Source organism: Enhydra lutris, unplaced genomic scaffold, assembly GCF_002288905.1.
Source record: "Enhydra lutris kenyoni isolate GAN:26980312 unplaced genomic scaffold, ASM228890v2 scaffoldscaffold45, whole genome shotgun sequence".
NCBI lineage: Eukaryota > Metazoa > Chordata > Mammalia > Carnivora > Mustelidae > Enhydra > Enhydra lutris.
Window position 1 is genome coordinate 15,702,422 of NW_019154129.1, and position 19,371 is coordinate 15,721,792.

The 19,371-nt window shown below is 56.5% G+C and overlaps 1 protein-coding gene across 3 annotated transcripts in view; it reads left to right on the top strand.

Annotated features, from left to right (window-relative positions):
* Positions 1–6: 6 nt before the first annotated feature.
* LOC111156113 (NPR3 like, GATOR1 complex subunit) overlaps positions 7–19,371 on the top strand; it is a 37,832-nt gene continuing 18,467 nt past the window's right edge. The window contains exons 1-6 of one of the 3 annotated variants that reach the window (XM_022516739.1): positions 7–176; positions 5,228–5,297; positions 9,516–9,554; positions 13,193–13,322; positions 14,769–14,843; positions 19,212–19,365. In XM_022516739.1, coding sequence (XP_022372447.1) covers positions 59–176; positions 5,228–5,297; positions 9,516–9,554; positions 13,193–13,322; positions 14,769–14,843; positions 19,212–19,365 — 586 coding nt within the window. In that variant the 5' untranslated portion in view covers positions 7–58. The remainder of the gene's footprint in view (positions 177–5,227; positions 5,298–9,515; positions 9,555–13,192; positions 13,323–14,768; positions 14,844–19,211; positions 19,366–19,371) is intronic. The other 2 variants (XM_022516740.1, XM_022516741.1) reach the window with 2 other exon arrangements.

Here is a 19,371-nt window from a genome sequence, read left to right on the forward strand (position 1 = left end):
CCGTCCCCCACTGTCACTGTCCCGTCCTCCGCGTCCCCCGCCCCGGGTCCCCGGCACCATGGGCGACAACACCAGCCCCATCAGCGTGATTCTGGTGAGCTCGGGCAGCAGGGGCAATAAGCTGCTGTTCAGGTACCCCTTCCAGAGAAGCCAGGAGCACCCGGCGTCCCAGACAAGTAAGTGAGCGCCGGGGAGGCCTGCCCGCCCGCGCTCGGACGCACGTCCGTGACTTGCGTGTCCCCGAGGATGGAGGCGCCGCCTGCCGCGTCCCGAGCTGTCAAGCGGTCGGGGAGTACCCGGAGTCAGAGAAAATCCGCTTGGAATTCCGCGGCGCCCCTCCGTCGGCGCCCGCCCTGCCTCCAGCCTCGCAAGAACGCGCTCTGGCCCCGCGTGAACGTACTGGGCTTGAAAGACGGACCCAAGTGCAGGCTCAGGGCAGGTGCTCTTGGAGCCCCTCCCGCCAGGTCTCCTTCACCCCGCGGGGGTGACCGCATGCCCCTCTGGGCCGCGCCGCTCCCGCTCCCGCACAGCCGTGTGTCCCTGCGGTTCCCCCACATCGTGCATCGCCCTGCAGGCGCCCCTTTCCGTGGAGCCTCCTTCCCTGGAGCACCCTCGCTCCTGGAGCGCCCCCAAGAACATACCCTCTCCCTGGGGATGGAAGCTTAGGGTACATACAGTGTTTCACTATCCCGAATGTACTCACGGATACTTTGTTTCAAAAACGCTTTTACATTGGTCAGCATGGTACACGGTCTTAAAGGTGCAAAGGGGTATAGATGACAGGAGTGTCCTTGCCCGCCATGGAACCCCAGCCCCTGGGCTCCCCGTCTGTGGGCAGCTGCTGTTACCATGTCCCTGTGCCGCTTCCCAGAACCTTCCGTGTTAGTACGCCCATGTGCACACCTTTTCTTTCCTTTTTTAAATTACATGGTTTTTAAGATTTTTAAAAAAATTTATTTATTTGACAGACGGATCACAAGTAGGCAGAGAAGCAGGCAGAGAGAGAGGAGGAAGCAGGCTCCCTGCTGAGCAGAAAGCCCAATGTGGGGCTCGATCCCAGGACCCTGGGATCATGACCTGAGCCAAAGGCAGAGGCTTTAACCCACTTAGCCACCCAGGTGCCCCATGTGCTTTTTAAAAGGTTTTATTTTAGTAATTGCTACACCCCATGTGGGGCTTGAACTCAGGACCCTGAGGTCCAGAGTCCCATGCTCTTCTGACTGAGCCAGGTGCACCCAGGTGGTTTCTTTTCTAAGCAGAAGTGAGTGCACTACACACTCGGTTTTGCCCTGTTGTTTCCGTATTCACTTTACATCTTGGGTATAGATTTGGGATCATGATCAGAATCGTGGGATGAACGCGCTGTGATTGATCTGTTTAGTCCTCGGGCATTTCAGTTGCTTCCAAACTTCGGCAATACAGACAGTGTGAGCGTCTTTTCTGTATACAGGATCATTTCTCAGAATGTAGGATCAGCTCCCTGAAGTGGGGAGCTTGGATCTAGGAGGTAATGAACATACTTATTTTTAGTAAGTCAGATTTCTCTATCTTTGTTAATGAGATGGGTGAAAAGTTGTATCTGAAAGTGGTTTGCTGGGTTTTGTGTTTTATTTTTTTATTTTTTTTGAAGATTGTATTTTATTTTATTCATGTGAGACAGAGTGACAGGCAGAGGCAGAGGGAGAAACAGGCTCCCTGCTCCGGGAGTCTGATGTGAGACTCGATCCCAGGACGCTGGAATCATGACTGGAGCCGAAGGCAGACATTTGATGGACAGCCATGCAGGCTCCCCAAGGGTTTTGTGTTTTAGAGAGCATGGGTGAGCGAGTGCGCATGGAGTGGGGGTACGGGGAAGGGGGCAGAGAGAGATAATCCCAGGCAGGCTCCGTGCTCAGCGCAGAGCCCAACGTGGGGCTCGATCTCATGACCCTGAGAGCATGACCCCGGCTAAAATCAAGAGTTGGACGTTTAACGGATTGAGCCCCCCAGGTGTCCCGATAGTGGTTTTGAGACGCGTTTGTCTTATGACTGAGAGTGCACATGTTTTCCTCCTTTCAGAGCCATTTGGGTTTCCTTTTTAGCATACAGCTTACTCTTCACATTTCCCTAATTTCATCTTGGGTTGAGTTTTCCCTATAGATCTGAAAGGGCTCTTCATATATTTAGGGTAAAAATGGGCCTTTGTTACAAAGCCGTATGTTCTTAGTTTGCCTCTGTGTAGTTCTAGCTGCATAGAGTTTTGATTTTATGGAGTCAAGTTTTCATTCTGTCTTTTGTGGTTTCTGAGTTTTGTTCAACATAGAAAGGCCTTTTGCTCTCCAAGATTATTAACAAAAAGAAATGAGACTCCTGAGTTTTCCTTTCTCATATTTATTAGCTTTTATTTTTTTATTTTTTATTTTTTTTCAAATACTTTATTTATTTGACAGAGAGAGGGAGATCACAAGTAGGCAGAGAGAGAGGGGGAAGCAGCCTCCCCTCAATCAGAGAACCTGATGTGGGGCTCTATCCCAGGACCCTGAGATCATGACTTGAGCTGAAGGTAGAGGCTTAACCCACTGAGCCACCCAGGCGCCACCAGCTTTTATTTTTTTTTTAAGTGTTTCTCTTGGTGTAAGTGGAGGCTCCTGGTAGGAGTGGGTGTCTTCTGCACACTTTGCCAAGAGTTTGCCCATGTCCGGGAGCCTAGTAGAGCAGGTGCAGTGATGGTGAGGGCGGACGTGGGACTCTGGGGCGCCACGGCTGCAGACTGGTTGGTTCAGGAGCCGCCATAATTTTCTCTTCCCTCTCTGGTTGGTTCCGCTGCCGTTATCACATAGTAAATTTCATGTTTCTTTGACTTTATTTTATTTTTTTTTAAAGATTTTATTTATTTATTTGACAGAGAGAGATCACAAGTAGACGGAGAGGCAGGCAGAGAGAGAGAGAGAGAGAGGGAAGCAGGCTCCCTGCTGAGCAGAGAGCCCGATGCGGGACTCGATCCCAGGACCCTGAGATCATGACCTGAGCCGAAGGCAGCGGCTTAACCCACTGAGCCACCCAGGCGCCCCATCTTTGACTTTATTTTTGACCTTTCTTATTTCTCCCAGTGAGGTGCGTTCCACATGGATGAACTGTTGTGACTTTACGCTGTTACACTTTCAGATGGGACTAGTCACTTACCACGTCTCTTCTTCAGCGTTATCCAGGCTGTTCGTGCCTCCTGTTCCCTTGGAACGTCACTAGTACTGAATGTATTGGGTCCTACTCCCAAACTGTTGATGGCGTCATGGGGGTCAGGTTAAATGGATGGGTTAGCGGGGAAGAAACGGCGTCTGCGCTGCTACTCAGGGCATGGCACGTCTTCTTTTCGTTTGTATTTCCCTTGCTAGCATCGCTGGTTTCCTCACAAACCTCTTGTCTGGGATGAGCTTCCTACATTGATCCCAAGGTCTTTAAGCTCTATTACTCTGGTAAGGTATGTGAAGGTTATTGGCACATGGACATTTAAAAATTCTTTCTTTTGCCCATGTGTTTTCCGACCCAGCTGTCATCATACACTGAGAGGGTTCGTGTGTGTGCACGCGTGTTATCCTTTTTTATTTTTTAAACTAAATATAGTAGCAAAAACATTTGCTATTATCGTAACTTTTTGGAAAGTACAACTTAAAAAAAATATTTATTTATTTGTTGGGGTGCCTGGGTGGCTCAGTTGGTTAAGCCTTTGCCTTTGGCTTTGGTCATGATCCTGGGGTCCCAGGATCGAGGCCCGTGGCTGTGGTGCTCCCTGCTCAGTGGAGATCCTGCTTCTCCCTCTCCCACTGCCCCTCCCCCTGCTTGTGTGCTTTTTCTCGCTCACGCTCTCTCTCTTTTTTTAAAGATTTTATTTATTTGACAGACAGAGATCACAAGTAGGCAGAGAGGCAGGCAGAGAGAGAGGAAGAGAGGCAGGTGGTGGGGGCAGGAAGCAGGCTCCCTGCTGAGCAGAGAGCCCGATGCGGAGTGCCCCTCGCTCACTCTTTCTCTCAAATAAATAAATAAAGTCTTTAAAAAGATTATTTGGGGGCACCTGGGTGGCTCAGTGGGTTAAGCCTCTGCCTTCAATTCAGGCTCTCTGCTCGGTGGGAAGCCTGCTTCCCCATCTCTCTGCCTACCTGCTTACGTGTGACCTCTCTGTCAAATAAATAAATAAAATCTTAAAAAAAAAAAAAAAAAGATTATTTGAGGAGTCCTGGGTGGCTCAGTGGGTTAAGCCTCTGCCTTTGGCTCGGGTCGTGATTCCAGGATCCTGGGATCGAGCCCCGCATCGGGCTCTCTGCTCAGCGGGGAGCCTGCTTCCTCCTCCCCCTCTGCCTGCCTCTCTGCCTACTTGTGGTCTCTGTCTGTCAAATAAATAAAAAAATCTTAAAAAAAAAAAAAAGATTATTTGACAGAGTATGCGTGGGGGGGGAGGGGCACAGGGAGAGACTCCAAGTGGACTCCCTGCTGGAGCACAGTGTCAAGACGGCGAGATCATGACCTGACCTGGAACCAGGAGTTGTGGTTGCTTCATTGACTGAGCCACCCAGGCACCCTGGAAACCATAACTTTTTTGAAAAAGGATTTGTTACGGAGGGGCGCCTGGGTGGCTCAGTGGGTCAAAGCCTCTGCCTTTGGCTCAGGTTGTGATCTCAGGGTCCTGGGATCGAGCCCCGCATCGGGCTCTCTGCTCAGCGGGGAACCTGTGTCCCCCCACCCCGCCTGCCTCTCTGCCTACTTGTGATCTCTGTGAAGTAAATAAATAAAATCTTTTAAAAAAATTTGTTATGGAGAAAAATATATAACATAAAATTTGCCATTTTAACGTTTACATTTCAGTAACATGAGTTACATTCACCATAATCACTTGGCTGTGTTCTGCAGCTGTGCCCCCTGTGTAGGTCCAGAATTTTCATCACCCCAAACTGAAATCTGTAACCATTCAGCAATCACCCCGTTTCCCCTGTTCTCAGCCTCTGGTAACCTCTAGTCTGCTTTGTGTGTCTGAGCTTGCCCACTGAGGTGTTTCCTGTAAGTGTCGTGTTTGTCCTTTTGTGTCTGGTTTCCTCCACCCAGCACAGTTGTCCCCTGTGTCAGACTCCATTCCTCCTCAGGGCCCCAGTGTGCGTCTGCCGCGCTTTAGAAGCCGTCTCGTCTAACGCACCCCCCATCCTCGGGTCGGTGGTGGGGCCCGTGTGCTCAGCCCTCTCCCCTTTGTGCCCTCGCTCAGATAAGCCTCGCAGCAGATACGCCGTCACCAGCACTGGAGACCATGCGGACGACCAGGATGGGGATTCCAGGTGAGCGCCGGGCGGGCACTCGTGATGGGGCTAGGCCTGCCCCAGGCCTGGGAGGGCCCCACCTCCCGCTGACCCAGTGATTTTCTGCCTCCAGAAGCCTGGTGCCCTTTTTCTTGTTTGGTGGGTGTTTGAGGTTGTGCAGAGCTGGGGATTGTGTTGCCAGGGTCTGACCTGTGGCCCAGCGTGGCCCCGTGTTCCAGCCGGGGATCCGGCTGGTTGGCGAGGCCGGAGAGCACATTCGTCTTCTGTGAGAGGAACAGGGAGAAAAGCACACCTGACTCCTCAGGCGAGTGCCCAGAGGTCACAGGGAGGTGCCCGGGTACCGAAAGCCTGTTCAGTGGGGATGGGGCCGAGAGCCGGGCCTCATGTGACCCTTGCTCTCTTAGGGCACAGGTGAGACGCAGGTCTGGTTCCTTCCTGTGTGTGCTCCCACTGCTTTTTCTGGGATGAGCTGTCAGGGGGGCGGACGTCAGACGTGACTACGTCTACCGTATGTTTGTTTTAAAGCCCAGGGAATGGTAACACGGGCCCAGCTGACGGAGGGAGGATGGTAAACCGGCCCTCCTGGGCGCCTGTAAACGTAGCTGGGACCCGAGTGAGGTGAAGGACTCCGCCTGCACCGTCCCGTGGCAGGAGAGCTGTGGCCCCCGCCGGGCCTCTGCCGTGGGGTGAGCCCGTGTGGTCTCCGAGTCCTCTCGAGCAGGCTCCGTGCCTGCCGTGGCGTCGTGCAGTTCCACAGTGTGCCTTCATCCTTTCTTGTGAGGGTCGTGGGGCCTCGGCCGCGACCAGTGACCGTCTCTGAGGGCAGCAAGCTTTGAAGGAGAGACCAGCGGGGTGCGGAGGGCGTGTGGGGAGCTGTTGGACATGCGTGGCTGGTTCCGCTCGATGGAGAAGCTGTGGTCCCCTTGTCCTCTGAGGTCAGCCACTTGGAACAGGCTCTTAGAAGAGTTTTGCCCCTGCCCACGGGGCGCCTGCACCTTGTCCTCCACCTGGGGCGCAGATGGCTTTAGAGCAGGGCTGTCCACCTGCCCGCGTGCTCTAGCTGCGCAGATGGGAGGCTCAGGCTGCGGAAGGTGCAGAAAGTGCTCTGGGTTTCCGAGGAGGCTGTCAGCACCTGACTCCTGCAGGTGACTCACAGGCTTATCGTGGCAGACTAAGAGGAGGTTTTTAGGGAATTATTTCAGTATTTAGCATAAAGAAGAGGAGGAACCTTGGGAAGGGAGCAAGGCATCCTGGGTCTCTCGGGGTATCACAGGTAATGCTGTTCGCTAAAAGAGCTGGTTCTCTGTACTGTCTCTTTCATTGAATTGAAGAATTCCTTCCTTTGGGAATTGGAGCACAGTATGGCCTCTGCGTATGCCACTCCCACCCACCCCTGTTGTCAAAGATACAGGTTAATACCTCTGAGTGCCCAGCTTTATGTCGTCACGTCGGCCTGCCGAGCCTCCGGTGCGGGGGGCAGCCGTGGGGTGGCTCAGACACCTTCCTGGGGTACTCAGGGTTCTCCTCGATGGTCTTCTCCAAGGTGCTTTTCTTCTGTTCCCACTTGTGTTGCCAGACTGAAGCCACGTTAACAGGCCACTCGTGCGGCTTCTGAGTGTGGCGACGGAGGTGCGCTGCCCGAGAGAAGTGAGGGCGTGGGGCTGTGCTGCCCACTGTTAAGTCACCATTGAAACAGAAATGAAACTGGTGAAATCCGTTCCTCCTTTGCACCAGCCGCATTTCAGGTGCTCGGGGTTGGGGCGCGGGTGACGACTGGCTGCTGTCCCAAGTGGCTCAGATCTGCAGTGTCTCCACCGCTGTAGAAGATCCTGTGTTACAACACGGGCTTGAAATTCAGATGTAAAGTTGTAGCAGTCCTGTTGGATGAGTGCTGGGCACCAGGGGGCTCGTACTCCTTTTTTTCTTTCTTTCTTTTTTAAAGATTTTATTTGTTTCAGAGAGAGTGAGCGGGACACAGAGCATGAGCAGGCGCTGAGGGAGAGGGAGAAGCAGGCTCCCTGCTGAGCCGGGAGCCCCACATGGGGCTCAGTCCCAGGACCCTGGGATCATGACTTATCCCTGACTGAGCCCCCCAGGTGCCCCTGGGAAGGTCATGCTCACGCATCTACCCACTGGCAGGGGCACAGACCGTCAGGAGAGGTCCTGGAGAAGGCCTGGCCTCAGTCAAAAAGGCTGTCGTTGGCGCCATCCCGCCCAGCTTGGAGTGTTCTGGGCACTCTCACAGAGAAGCCGGTAGCTTGAAGAAGAGTCGACTTCATTTCAAAACACTCAGAAATCGTTTTACTTTAGATAGAATCCAGACGACCTCAGAGGTTTTTGTCCACACCTTTAAGTTCTCGGTTAGCATTGTGGGGTGCTGGAATCAGGGGGCCCTACTGCCCTCCTCAGGCCTGACCACCTTTCTGTAAGCCATGGGTCCGGCTTTTGGGCACATTCACCCCCTCAGCTAGCCCAGAACCTTGGGCAGGCGTGCCAGAGTGCAGACAGGCACACAGCTAGTCCTCTCCACCAGGTGCACAGGGCTCCACCAGGCCTCTCTTGACAGCTTTGCTTCTGCTAGTGTGCGTGTGCACGTGTGTTAGAAAGGTAGGCCTTGGGGTGCTTGGAGGTCAGTCGGTGAAGCCTCTGCCTTCGGCTCGGGCCAGGGTCCTGGGATCAAGCTCTACATTGAGCTCCCTGCTCAGTGGGGAGTCTGCTTCTCCCTCTCCCGCTGTCCCTGCTTGTGTCCCTCTCTCTCTGTTAAATAAATAGTCTTGAAAGGACGGAGGTTCCCCTGTTTCCTAGAGCTGAGGTTGATGCAGAGAATGTGGGTAAACAGTGTTGTCCCTGGGCTTGGGGATCCTTGCCCCTTTCCTGGCCCAGCCAGTAAGTCTGCACGGGGGCCTGCCTGCCCGCGGCGTGCTGGGACATGTACAGGCCCGGGTTCCGGCTGGGACTCTCATTTTGAACCTACAGTGTATGGTCTTGGGCATGTTCCTTCTTCCATGAGCCTCTGTTTCGCTGTCTTAAGACACCTGAGGGTGGCAAGGCCCCTCTGCCTCCCCCTCCCAGGTCTGGGCATCATGGGAACACGTGTGTCTTGACGAGAGTGCTTGCTGGCGGCCCTGGCTCCCTTAGAGGGCAGACGCAAGTTCATGAAACATGCCAGGGGCGTTTGACGTGTCCCCACCACAGCCGGGCATGGGAAGGAGCATCGCTGGTTTTTGGAAACCCCACACGCTCTTCCCTTTGGGAAGTGAGGGATTTCTCTGGGACCTGTTTGGTGGTAGAGGACAGAAGTTGTAGGAGCTGCACTAGTGCTCCTCGGGTGCTTCTGGGTGATCTTGGGAAGGTCCACAAAACATCTTATCCCCTTCATACTGTGTGCACGGATGAGCTGATGTTTGGGAGCTGTTGAAGAAGGGGCTCTTGGCTATGTGTGTCTCTCACATGGGTCTGTGGCGCATATTTCTTGGTGAGAGCTGTGCAGAGCCGCAGGCCCGGCGGGGCAGCCCGGTGGGCCTGGTATGGGGTCGTGGTAGGCTCTCATCCCTCCGGGGCTGTCTCCACGCAGGGGCCTGGCCTACTCTCTGTCCCGTGGACACTGGGAAAGCAGCATGTCCTAGAACACAGTCCTCTGCAGAGTGATGTACTCTCTAGAAGACCGAAGTCGGGTGGTGCACAGGTGTCACAGGCCACGTCCAGATTGGCCGCAGCCTCCTCGAGGCCGACGGTCCTGTGCTGAGCAGGGGCTCAGCGAGCGTGGATGGGCAGGCAGCGCCGTGTCGCGGGTTGAGGCTGCCATAGTCAGCGGCATTCACCAGTTCTCACAGGCTTTTCCGTACGGGGATCTCAGGGGGTCCGACTGAGACGGTTTTGTCAGAAAGATTAAAATGCTTGCACCTGGGTGTGCCGCTGACGCGATTGGCGCTGGGCTCTGACCCCGGGCTTCCAGCCTTGCTCTCGCTCCTGAGAACTGGCTCTCCATTGTGCCCAGCTCTGTTTCCGTGTGGGAATCGGAGCTCTTGTGAGACGACGGTGGTAAGTCTTCAACTGGGCGAGTGTCTGTCTTCTTTCTTGTCCGGTAAGTCGCTTAGCCTTGCCCTTGGCAGTTAATGCTGTGGTGGCCCTTCTGCTAGACTTTTAACACTGTTTTAATAAAACAGCCTTGTAACTATTCATGAATTTTAAAATCAGTGTGTTTGTTTGGTCTTGATGGTCCTGTTCCCATTCCAGCGAGCCATGTCCTCCAACCGATGAGCGATTGGTTGCAGGGTAAGACCGACGCTTCTCCACCACCTTTCTGTCTTGATTCCTGCTGCCTTCTCTTCTTGTAATTGTGCTTAAATCCTGATTGCCCTCAGTGTTGAAGAATGACTAACGAGGCACACAGGCTCTGGCTCGGACCTCACTGCCCGGTCCCCACGAGTGCCCAGGCTCCCCGCGGCCCCTGCCCTTTCTCCACCTGGAGTTACTCAGCTATCCCCCACTCCCTGGGAGGCCAAGGCAAGGCGGGCTGCTGCCAGGGAGACTTCTGGGACCAGGCGTGCACGCAGACCTCCCCTCCTACAGGCAGGCACCAGTGGCCTCAGGAAGGTGGTAGGCAGGCAAGAACAGGGCTCCCTGTCTCCCGAGTCAGCGTCCCCCTAGAGAGACCCTTGGTTATTGCCTCTGGCTTGCATTTCTTTTCTTTTCCTTTTTTTTTAAAGATTTTATTTATTTATTTGACAGAGAGAGATCACAAGCAGGCAGAGAGGCAGGCAGAGAGAGAGGAGGAAGCGGGCTCCCTGCTGAGCAGAGAGCCCGATGCGGGGCTCGATCCCAGGACCCTGAGATCACGACCCGAGCCAAAGGCAGAGGCCCAACCCACTGAGCCACCCAGAAATGCAAATGGCTTGCATTTCTCAGCTGAGTTCTAGAACGCCTCTCCCAAGAGCCAGGTGTTAATGTGACGCCCAGACTTGGAGGCTGCTGTGTGGGGCATTCGCCTTTGGAGGCCGAAATGTTCCTGTGGAGCTCGCGTGCCACTTCTCCGGGAGGGCGCGGATTGCGCGGGACCCTCTGTGCCCCTGATGGGGCACCCCCCCCCCCCCGGTGCTGGAGGTGTGTGCAGCATCTGTGAGCCCCTCCCAGAGAAACAGTGGGGGCAGAGTGGAGTTCCCTTCCATTGCTGCCTCTTCCTCCTTTGTTTTCTGGCCAAGCGGTAGGAAAAGCCCGTTCCTGAGTGTCCCAGCAGGAATGGGAGGGCTTGCCTGTTTCCTGCGGGGCTGGTTCGTCTCAAGTGCTTTTATTTCTGTTTTAGATCTTGAAGTTCTTCCAGGGATATTAGTTTTGTAACGGCTGTTTCATTGTATGGCAACACACTTACCAGGGCTTTCATCTTCACAACATGGGAAAAGGATTTTTTGGAAACAAATATTTTCACTTGTTTTGTTTAACTTTGCTGTTCATGTCAGTTACGTCCCCTTCCCCCAAGTCTCATGGTGGGACTCTGTGACGCTGTGCGTTAGGTCAGCAGACACAGTTTGTGAAGTGTAAGCCACTCGGTTGTTTTTTTTTTTTAATCATAAGTGTGTAATATTAGGGACCGTGAGTGGATTTCTGTGTGGGTCAGACTGGCTTATACGGGCAGAGCAGCCACACGCCACCCAGGCCACCCCAGAGAACCACTTAGGGTCTTGTGGCTTTTAACTTCAGCAGCACATGGCTCTCAAGTTGGCCCCCTATGTTGTGTCCTTTCTGGACCCAAAGTGGGGAGTGTTTTTTATTTGGGTCTTGGAAGGGTACCTCTTGGATCTAGATAATTATAAGCATGAACTGGGCCACCTCTGTTTGCCTCTGAATCTCAGGGCACATTTCACAGCCAGACTCAGGTTCCGGGACCGGTGGCTAAAGGCCAGGGCTGGGGCCCCTCTGCAGCTCTCCATGACGGAGCAGAGGTTGTTAGTGGAGATTTTTGGATATCACAAGAAAATGTGAACCTCTGGGATGGTAGGAAGTTGTTTTTCTGTCCGTCATCTCTGTGTCCCTCATATCGCTGGGTGGCAGAGTGCAGGGGCAGTGTTTGTTTAGATAGGGGTGGAATGTTGGCAGAAGTGCTTAGTAGGGCTTTATCAGCGGGAGCCCTCCCTCAGCCTCACAGTGTCCCTCCAGTGGGAGGTGCCGGGCAGGGTGAGCCATTCAGAGTTTTTGAAGAAAGCACATCACGACTCCTAAGACTCTGCAAGCTTCCATCTCTGGCTTACTCACTCCAGAGAATGGTGTTCCTGGGAAGCAGTGACCCACACTGGCAGCCGAGGGTTGCAGCCGTGGGTCCCGAGTTCCTCAGAACGTCTCTGACAACACTGGTCTCGGAAGGTCCAACTGCATTCCTGACTGTGCAGGAGGCAGGGCAGCCCGTTTTGGCCAAAACCCTTGCATCTGGTTTGTTTTGGGGACCACAGAGTGATCAGGGGCTCCCAGAGGACCACGTTGGCCCTGGGGGAAGGCTGGAGGCCAGCATGACCAGCTCCCCTTGGCCATGTGGGGCTCGCCTGCTGCGTAGGGGAGAGGCTTGGAGAGAGCCCATCGCTGCCTGTCTTGCCTTTGTCCGTGTGCTGGTTGACCTCAGCGAGGCTCTCGTTCCAGGCTGGTTCCAAGTTACGTCTCTAGTGAGACACTGAGCCCTGCCGAGGGCGAGGAACCCAGAGCCATGGCCCCTTCTAAACCACGTAATGTCAGGGTCATTTGCTGCCTCAGAGTTGGACGAAGCCGCAGTCTGCAGTAGACCTTCCCTTCGGAGTGGTGGGGGTCCGTTGCCGCCTTCCCTGCAGAGTGAGCTCCTTTAGAAGAGAAGCTCTGGAGGGGCCCCGATTCCCTGCGGCTCCTCCGTGAAGGCCTGGGACGCACCCTGGCTGTCTGTCCCCGTTGGCCTCCTCAGGACTATCGGGGCCTCCTTGCCCAGGGGCAGAGCGTGGCTGTGGAGCCGCCCTTCCCCACACAGTGGGCCCTTCCAGCCCGATGTTAAGATGTGCTTTTCCCAGGTGGAGAAATGAGCACAGGACTCGTCTCCCTTCTGGCTCCTGACCATACACGGGGCCTCGGAGTTTCTAGAGTGGAGGCCCCTGCGGCCTGGGCTCTGAGATGAGGGTCTGCGCTGCACCCCCAGCCTCTCCTCCCTGCAGTGACGCTCGCTTATCTGGGTCCCCCTGGGCAGGAAGAAACAGGGTTGCCCGTGGGGAGACAGGTGTACAGTTGCGTCTCGACAGGGATGAGCTCGACAGTGGTACCGAGGCGGTAGCCAGATGGACTGTCCCACCACAGCCTTCCTCCTTCCCACGGCGCCCAGCCGGTGCGTCCCCACCTTCGTTTCCTGTCACCGGCTCTGCATATCTTGCACTTCTTCAAGGTTTTTCCCCTAGTAAGAGCTGGAAGGTTGAGATGCTCAGTGTAGGGGGACGCCCGGGCAGCCTTGCCGTGAGGAAGGTCAGTGAGTGATGTCCTTTACACACCTGGGGTGGAGGGTTCAGCCCGGCAAACCCGGGCCAGTCAGGCCAGCCGTCCCCACGCGCCTGTGCCCCTCGGCAAGCGGCTCCCTGGGGCAGTGCCAGCTGTAGCTGTTGTCCTCCCTTGAAAAGCAAACTGCAGTGCGTCCTCTCTCCTGAGTTCCGTAGAGCATGCCAAGAAATGACAGCATGTGCCTTCGTTCTATGCTTCTCATGCCTTTTACCTCATAATCCTGGGATTTATGTCCCCGGTCGTGGGGGCTGCTTCCGAAGGGCGACTGACGGCAGCTTCCAGGTCGGCAGTGGCGGTAGAGCGCTGCACGCACGAAGTGGCCGTGTCCCGAGACCCTTCCCCTCGGAGGGCAGGGGGTGCCTGGTACCGTGGCACGTTGTGTCCTGATTTCCACTCTGCCCTTGTGTTATTTTAAGGTTTTCGGATGTCATTCTGGCAACAATTTTGGCAACCAAGTCTGAAATGTGTGGCCAGAAATTTGAACTGAAGATTGATAACGTGCGGTTTGTTGGGCACCCGACACTGCTGCAGCATGCTCTGGGGCAGGTACGGCCCCCCCGGGCAGGTGGGGCTCCCCCCCGGGCAGGTGGGGCCCCCCCGGGCAGGTGGGCCCCCCCGGGCAGGTGGGCCCCCCCCGGGCAGGTGGGGCCCTCCCCGGGCAGGTACGGCCCCCCGGGCAGGTGGGGCTCTCCCCGGGCAGGTGGGACTCTCCCCGGGCAGGTGGGGCTCTCCCCGGGCAGGTGGGGCTCTCCCCGGGCAGGCACGGCCTGTCCTGGCTCTGGGGCCCTCAGGGAGCTGTGGCTCACGCTGGTGAAGGCAGCCATTGCATCATGCCGAGTCCCTGACCCCGTGCGCGTGCGCGCGTGTGTGTGTGTTCAGTGAGCTGCGTATCCCCATAGGCCTGCCATGGTTTTTGCTCTTTGCATCCTGGGTTCTCCTGACTGCCGCCTTCCCCTTTATATCTAGGACGTCCATCTCTGAAGTGGTGCAAGTCTTTTTTCTTATTAGTTAAATGACATCATAGCAAATAGGATGATTAATTCAGTTCTTAGTGTTGCGCTAGACTTCTGGGATGAATGAAATGTTACGGTACTGAGGGGTTTTAACAAGATCGAGGGCACTATTACCCAAGGGAATTTGACACCAGAACCTGCTAGTCAGTCCTTTGCACACAGAATCAGGGCTTTGATAAGCTGGGGTAAGATTCAGCTCTATTTATAGGATCCAGAAGCTGCAGTCCTCAAGTCTTTTCCATGAGTTTGCCTGTGGAAGGAGCTTCTGAAGGGGTTGGATGTTCCAGGACGGCAGTCCATGGCTGGGTGCACCGGGTCCCACTGGTGACACCTTCCTCTTTACCAGGCCCCTGTAGACAGGCCTCAGTCCCCACTGCTGACCTGTGGGTGGCAGGGGGAGATGGGACATCCTCCCAGGAGTCACAGCCTACCAAACCAGGGATGGTGACGGTCCTGGTTAGTTGGCCCAGGGAGATGTGGCCACCACCCCTGACCCCCCACCCCTGGACACACTCCTGTGCCCTCTGCTGGCAGCGTGTGTGACCGACCGTGGCTGGATGCCAGGTAGCTTGGTCCCGGCTGGCTCTGAGCGTTACCCTGTCTCTCCATCGTCTCTCCATCGTCCCGAGTGGTTGCCCAGCCTGGCGGAGACAGGACAGTGGAGACAGCAGTGGGGGAGGGAGGGTCTGGGCAGAGAGTATCCCGTGTGCTCGAGCCTCTCCCCATCAAGCTCCCTTCCGTTGCCTGCAGTCATCTTGTCCCTTGGGGCCGTGGCATCGACCCTCCCGCTGTTGTCTCAGCCGCGTTTCCATCGGTCTGTGCTGCCCGTGCTTGCCCATGCGGAGGCGGTGGCCATGTCTCAGAGACCCTAGGGCTGTTTTTTTCTGGGTGGGCTACCCTCTGGAGCCTTTTCCTGTGCCTACACAGGGTTTCTTGGGACGTGGTGGCCCTCACTCATTAGATTGTATTTCTTTTCCAGGTTTCAAAAACAGACCCATCTCCGAAGAGGGAAGCCCCCACGATGATTCTCTTTAATGTGGTGTTTGCGCTGAGGGTGAGTAGCACACGGACGGCTGGAGAGCACTGGCAGCTCGAGGGCGGCGAGCAGGGCCCCGGGGCGGGGGAGCAGGGCCCGGGGACGGGCGCAGCCGTTCATCTCCGGTGACGGCGTCACTGGCTCAGAGCTCAGGCCGCGGGGCCGGCCTAGCAGCTGCCAGGCCCCTCCTGGGGTCCTGCGGCAGTTTACCCTTCCTGTGTTTTCTCAGTAAAACGCACATAATGTTTACTGTCTTAACCATTTTACAGCATACGGTTTGGTGGTATCCGGGAGCAACATTGTGTAACTGTCGCCGCTGTCAGTTCCAGGACCCCAAGAGGAGACCACGTACTCCTTATTTTCCCTCCTCTCCCGGCCCCTGGAAACCACCGGTGTGCCTTCTGTCTGTGCGCTTACCCGTTCTGCATTTGCGTAGAGACTGGATCCTACACTGTGTGGCCTTCGGCGTGTGTCTGCCTCCACGTGGCTCACGCACGTGGTAACGTGCCTGCCCCTCTCGTGGCGGCAGCGTGTTCCATGTGGGTGGAGCTCAGCGGGCGCGTCTGTCTGTAGATGCGGTCGCAGATGCGCTGTCTCTGCGCGCCGGCCGTTGGGAACGACGTGTGTGTGTCACTGCACTAGGGCCCGTGCTGTGACGGACATTTCTGTCCAGGTGTTTGCGTGGACACCCGGTTTTCTTTCCCTTGGGCACACACACCCCGGAGTGACATTGCCGTGCTGTGTTGGGGACGGGCGGGACGCCTGCCCACGGTGGCCCACCGTCTGCCTCCTCCGCACGGGCACTTGTGGTTCTCCGTGTCGTGTTTAATCCGTACACCTCGGAGTTTCTCGGGGAAGTTCCCAGACTGCCTGAAGTCGGGTTAGAGGAAGTTTCTCTTCAGAGAAGCTGTCGGGATCTGAGGGACCCACAGGAACATGAAAAGCGTCCTCGGGAAAGCCTCACTGTGTTCCGAAAGGACTGGGAGTTGCCCAGGAAGTCTGTCTGGTGGCTGTTCTGTGACGGGACCCCTCTGAGCTGCCCCACTGCCGGTTCGTACGACAGCAGTCCGTGTTCTTTCTGGCGGGCACGTGTGGCCCGTGCGCTGGCTTCACAGAAGCGTCCCAGACCAGGTGACTGGGTCTCGGTGACACGGAGCAGCGTGCGCTCTGCCGCCCCTCAGAGTGGCCGAAATGACAGCAGCGCAGGGGATACCTGTAAAATGGGGAATCGTTCCACGTCCCAAGGTGCTTTTCTCTGGAGAGAAAACCACATTCACTGTGAGTGGCTCGAAACCACAGTGACACCAGGGCAGAGCCCCTTGGAGTGGGGCTCAGTCTTTAAAACTGGCCCGCACTGCTGCGTTGAGACAGAGTGGTGGGTTAGCAGGGGCTGTCCCGGGCTTGCCGTTCCACGTGGAGACCTTTACTTTGTCATTTTGGCCTTTGCACAGTGTAAATAAAGTCAGGTATGACTGACAAAATTACTTACTGCACACGTCCACCAAGAGAACTCCAGTAAGTAAGAAACAAAAGCCCCAAATCATGATGAATGCTGTCGGCCTGTGAGCCCCGACAGTCCCTGTGGGGTGGGCAGTGAGAAGCAGCCACGGGTCCGCCCTGCAGGCAGGCCCCGGTCTCAGCGGGACAGTGTGGGGGAGCAGACCGGGTGCCACCCCGGACACTGCAGTCCGGAAAAGAAGCGGATTCTGGAGCTGCGAGCAGACTTACAATAACGGCGAGGCCGGAAGCCTCGGGCATCCAGTAGTGGGGGCTGATGAGACGAGGGGTAGTCATCACACTGGTGCAGCCTGTGGCTGGCAGGGGTGAGGCGTGGGGCCCGGCCCGAGCCTGGAGGAGGATGGGTGGATCGCTGCGCTGGGAAGCAACGCAGTACAGGACCTCACACAGCAGAGGCCGTGACGTTGAAGAGCGGGAGGAATTTTAAATGGTGTAAAGCATTGGTATTTTTAAGGTAGTTATTTTCTCCTTTTTAATAGTCATGAAAACATATATATATACTTTTCTACTTTGAAGAGTTTGTGTTTTTTTTTTTTAAGATTTTTATTTATTTATTTATTTGACAGATCACAAGTAGACAGAGAGGCAGGCAGAGAGAGAGGAGGAAGCAGGCTCCCCGCTGAGCAGAGAGCACGAAGCAGGGCTCGATCCCAGGACCCTGAGATCATGACCTGAGCCGAAGGCAGCGGCGTTAACCCACTGAGCCACCCGGGCGCCCTACTTTGAAGAGTTTTAAACAAACCGCCCACTAGTGACAGTAATAGGCTGACAAGCCTCGTACACCCGTCTCTGAGGCCCCCTGGCCGTCACTGGCCCACCCTGGCTTCTCCCCTGCCCTGTTGCTCAGGTGTTTTGGGCAAGCCCCGAAGCTCATGTCTGTTCAGTTCTCCGTACTGTGGGTGGCTTCTCTCAACTGTGAATGTTGGTGTTATACCGTGGTACCTTTTCACCCCTGATAAAGTTCGCCGTATCAGCTAGTGCCTGGTGGCCATAGTTTTGGCTGCTGGTGTGTCTGGATGGACAGGCCAGGATGAAAACCTCGCCCTCATGAGTGTGTGGGCTGTGTCTGTGGGTCTCTGCCGGTCTAGGACCCTCCTCCCCCTCTGGCCCGTTGGTGGTCCATGTTGGGGTCCGTCTCATCGTGCTTGCTCTGTGTGTGTGTGTTGCCTGCAAATCTGAAGGCCTTGTCCTGTTTCGGTGCACTTTTTGGGAGCGAGAAAGTCTCACAGGCGATACCCTAAATTTCCTGCTGTTTCACATCACCTGTGGGGCAAATGCGGCGTTTCTGAGTTTCCCCTCAGGGCCGGCATGTCCTCGGTGGTCCCCCGTCCCTGTGGCCATAGCGAGCCTTGGGCTCTGCAGGCACCTGTGTCTGTGGTGTCTGGCCTGTGAAGCCAGGCAGGACACCCCAGGGCACCCCATGAAGGCGGGTGCCCAGTGCCTGGGTGCGCACCCCGCTGCATGCCTGGGAATGTGGACATCGTGGGCTCGGGCGTCTGACTTAAAACGCTGTGGTGGCCCGCCGGTGGGACCTGGAGCTTAGGGTCAGGCTCTCCCGTGTGACTTGGTGGCTCAGGAGGGGGATAGCCAGGTGCATGGGAGCTTCCTCCCCTGTTTGCTGCCGGGCCGGGACCGTCTGTGCAGACTCCTCTGCAAGTGTTTTGTCGGAAAGCTGCGGCACGTGCTTCTGACCGAGGCCCTGTGGTTCCAGCGCCTCCTGGGGGCGTTGCTGGGGGCCATGCTGGAGGAGCAGGACTGCTGCTGGGTGCTGGGCATGGCGTGAGGGCAGTGTTTAGTCCTGTCCCGTGCACGGGTGCAGATTCTGTCTGTGAGCGAGACATCTGCTGGGAGCTCAGAAAATCTCTCCAAGTCCGGGTGATGAAGGTGTTTACCCTGTTTGGTGCAGGGTTTGGTCCAAAAGGCTGGCTGTGGACACCTCGCTGGGGGGGCCCTGCCTGCCAGATAAACAGGAGGGGAGGCACCCCAGGGTTTAATCAGCGGTACCAGCGTCCCTCTCCCTTCTCCCACCTCCGCCCCTGGGATGACTCAGCAGCCCTCGCGGCGTCCTGAACCACTGAGTCACGGCTCGCTGGCTATCTGCTCCGAGTGCGTCTTCAGACACCGTCCAGCCACCTGCCCCACCCTGGCCCGGGCGGGTGTGGCTGCCTGGCCTCGCTGCCCGTCTGATAGGTTCTGGAGCTGGCGCAGGGGTGCCAAGGGAGCCTGCTGGCTTCGGTTAGCCATGTTTCTGCTGGGAAGAGCCTCTTCCCCTGAGGACAGTGTGTCCAGCAGATGGGGGGCCTGGAGCTTCTGTGTCCCGAGCTCCGTGTCCCTGTTGTAGTGGGTCTGTGTGGTTGAGTTCTCAGGAGGCCTCGTCCTGCCCACCAGCGGTGGCTGCACATGAGTGACCCCAAGCACTCTAGGGTTTGTGCCCTGCAGGGGCTCTGTCGGGCTAACTGCTGTGGGAGGTGCCACTGTGGAGATCTCGTCGGGAGCCTGGGGTCCCACGGCGGGCGGGTGGTGGGATCTGTGCCTTCCGCTGCCCCGGCCCCCGGCAGGCTGCCCTGGGCCCGCCTGCATGGCCCTGCTGTGGTGCCCTGCTGTGCCTCTGCTGGTGGCAAATGCTGGGGGCCCCATGGAGCTGTCTCCGTGTTGCCTCCCGGGCAGCCGTTCCCCAGCCAGGATGCCGCTCACAGCGGTGTTGCTGTGACGGACCCCAGAGGGGACACAGGCCCGGGGACAGCAGTGGCCCCTGGAGAGGACCGTGTGGACAAGGAGTCGAGCGGGTTCCTTCACGCCCTGTGGCTGGTGCGCCCGGTGTGCCCCTGAGTGCACGTGCTGCCTCCGAGCCCCCGCCCTCCCCCGCAGGCCAACGCGGACCCGTCGGTCATCAGCTGTCTGCACACGCTGTCCCGGCGCATCGCCACCGTGCTGCAGCATGAGGAACGCCGCTGCCAGTACCTCACGCGGGAGGCCAAGCTGATCCTGGCGCTGCAGGACGAGGTGTCCGCCGTGGCCGACGGTGAGT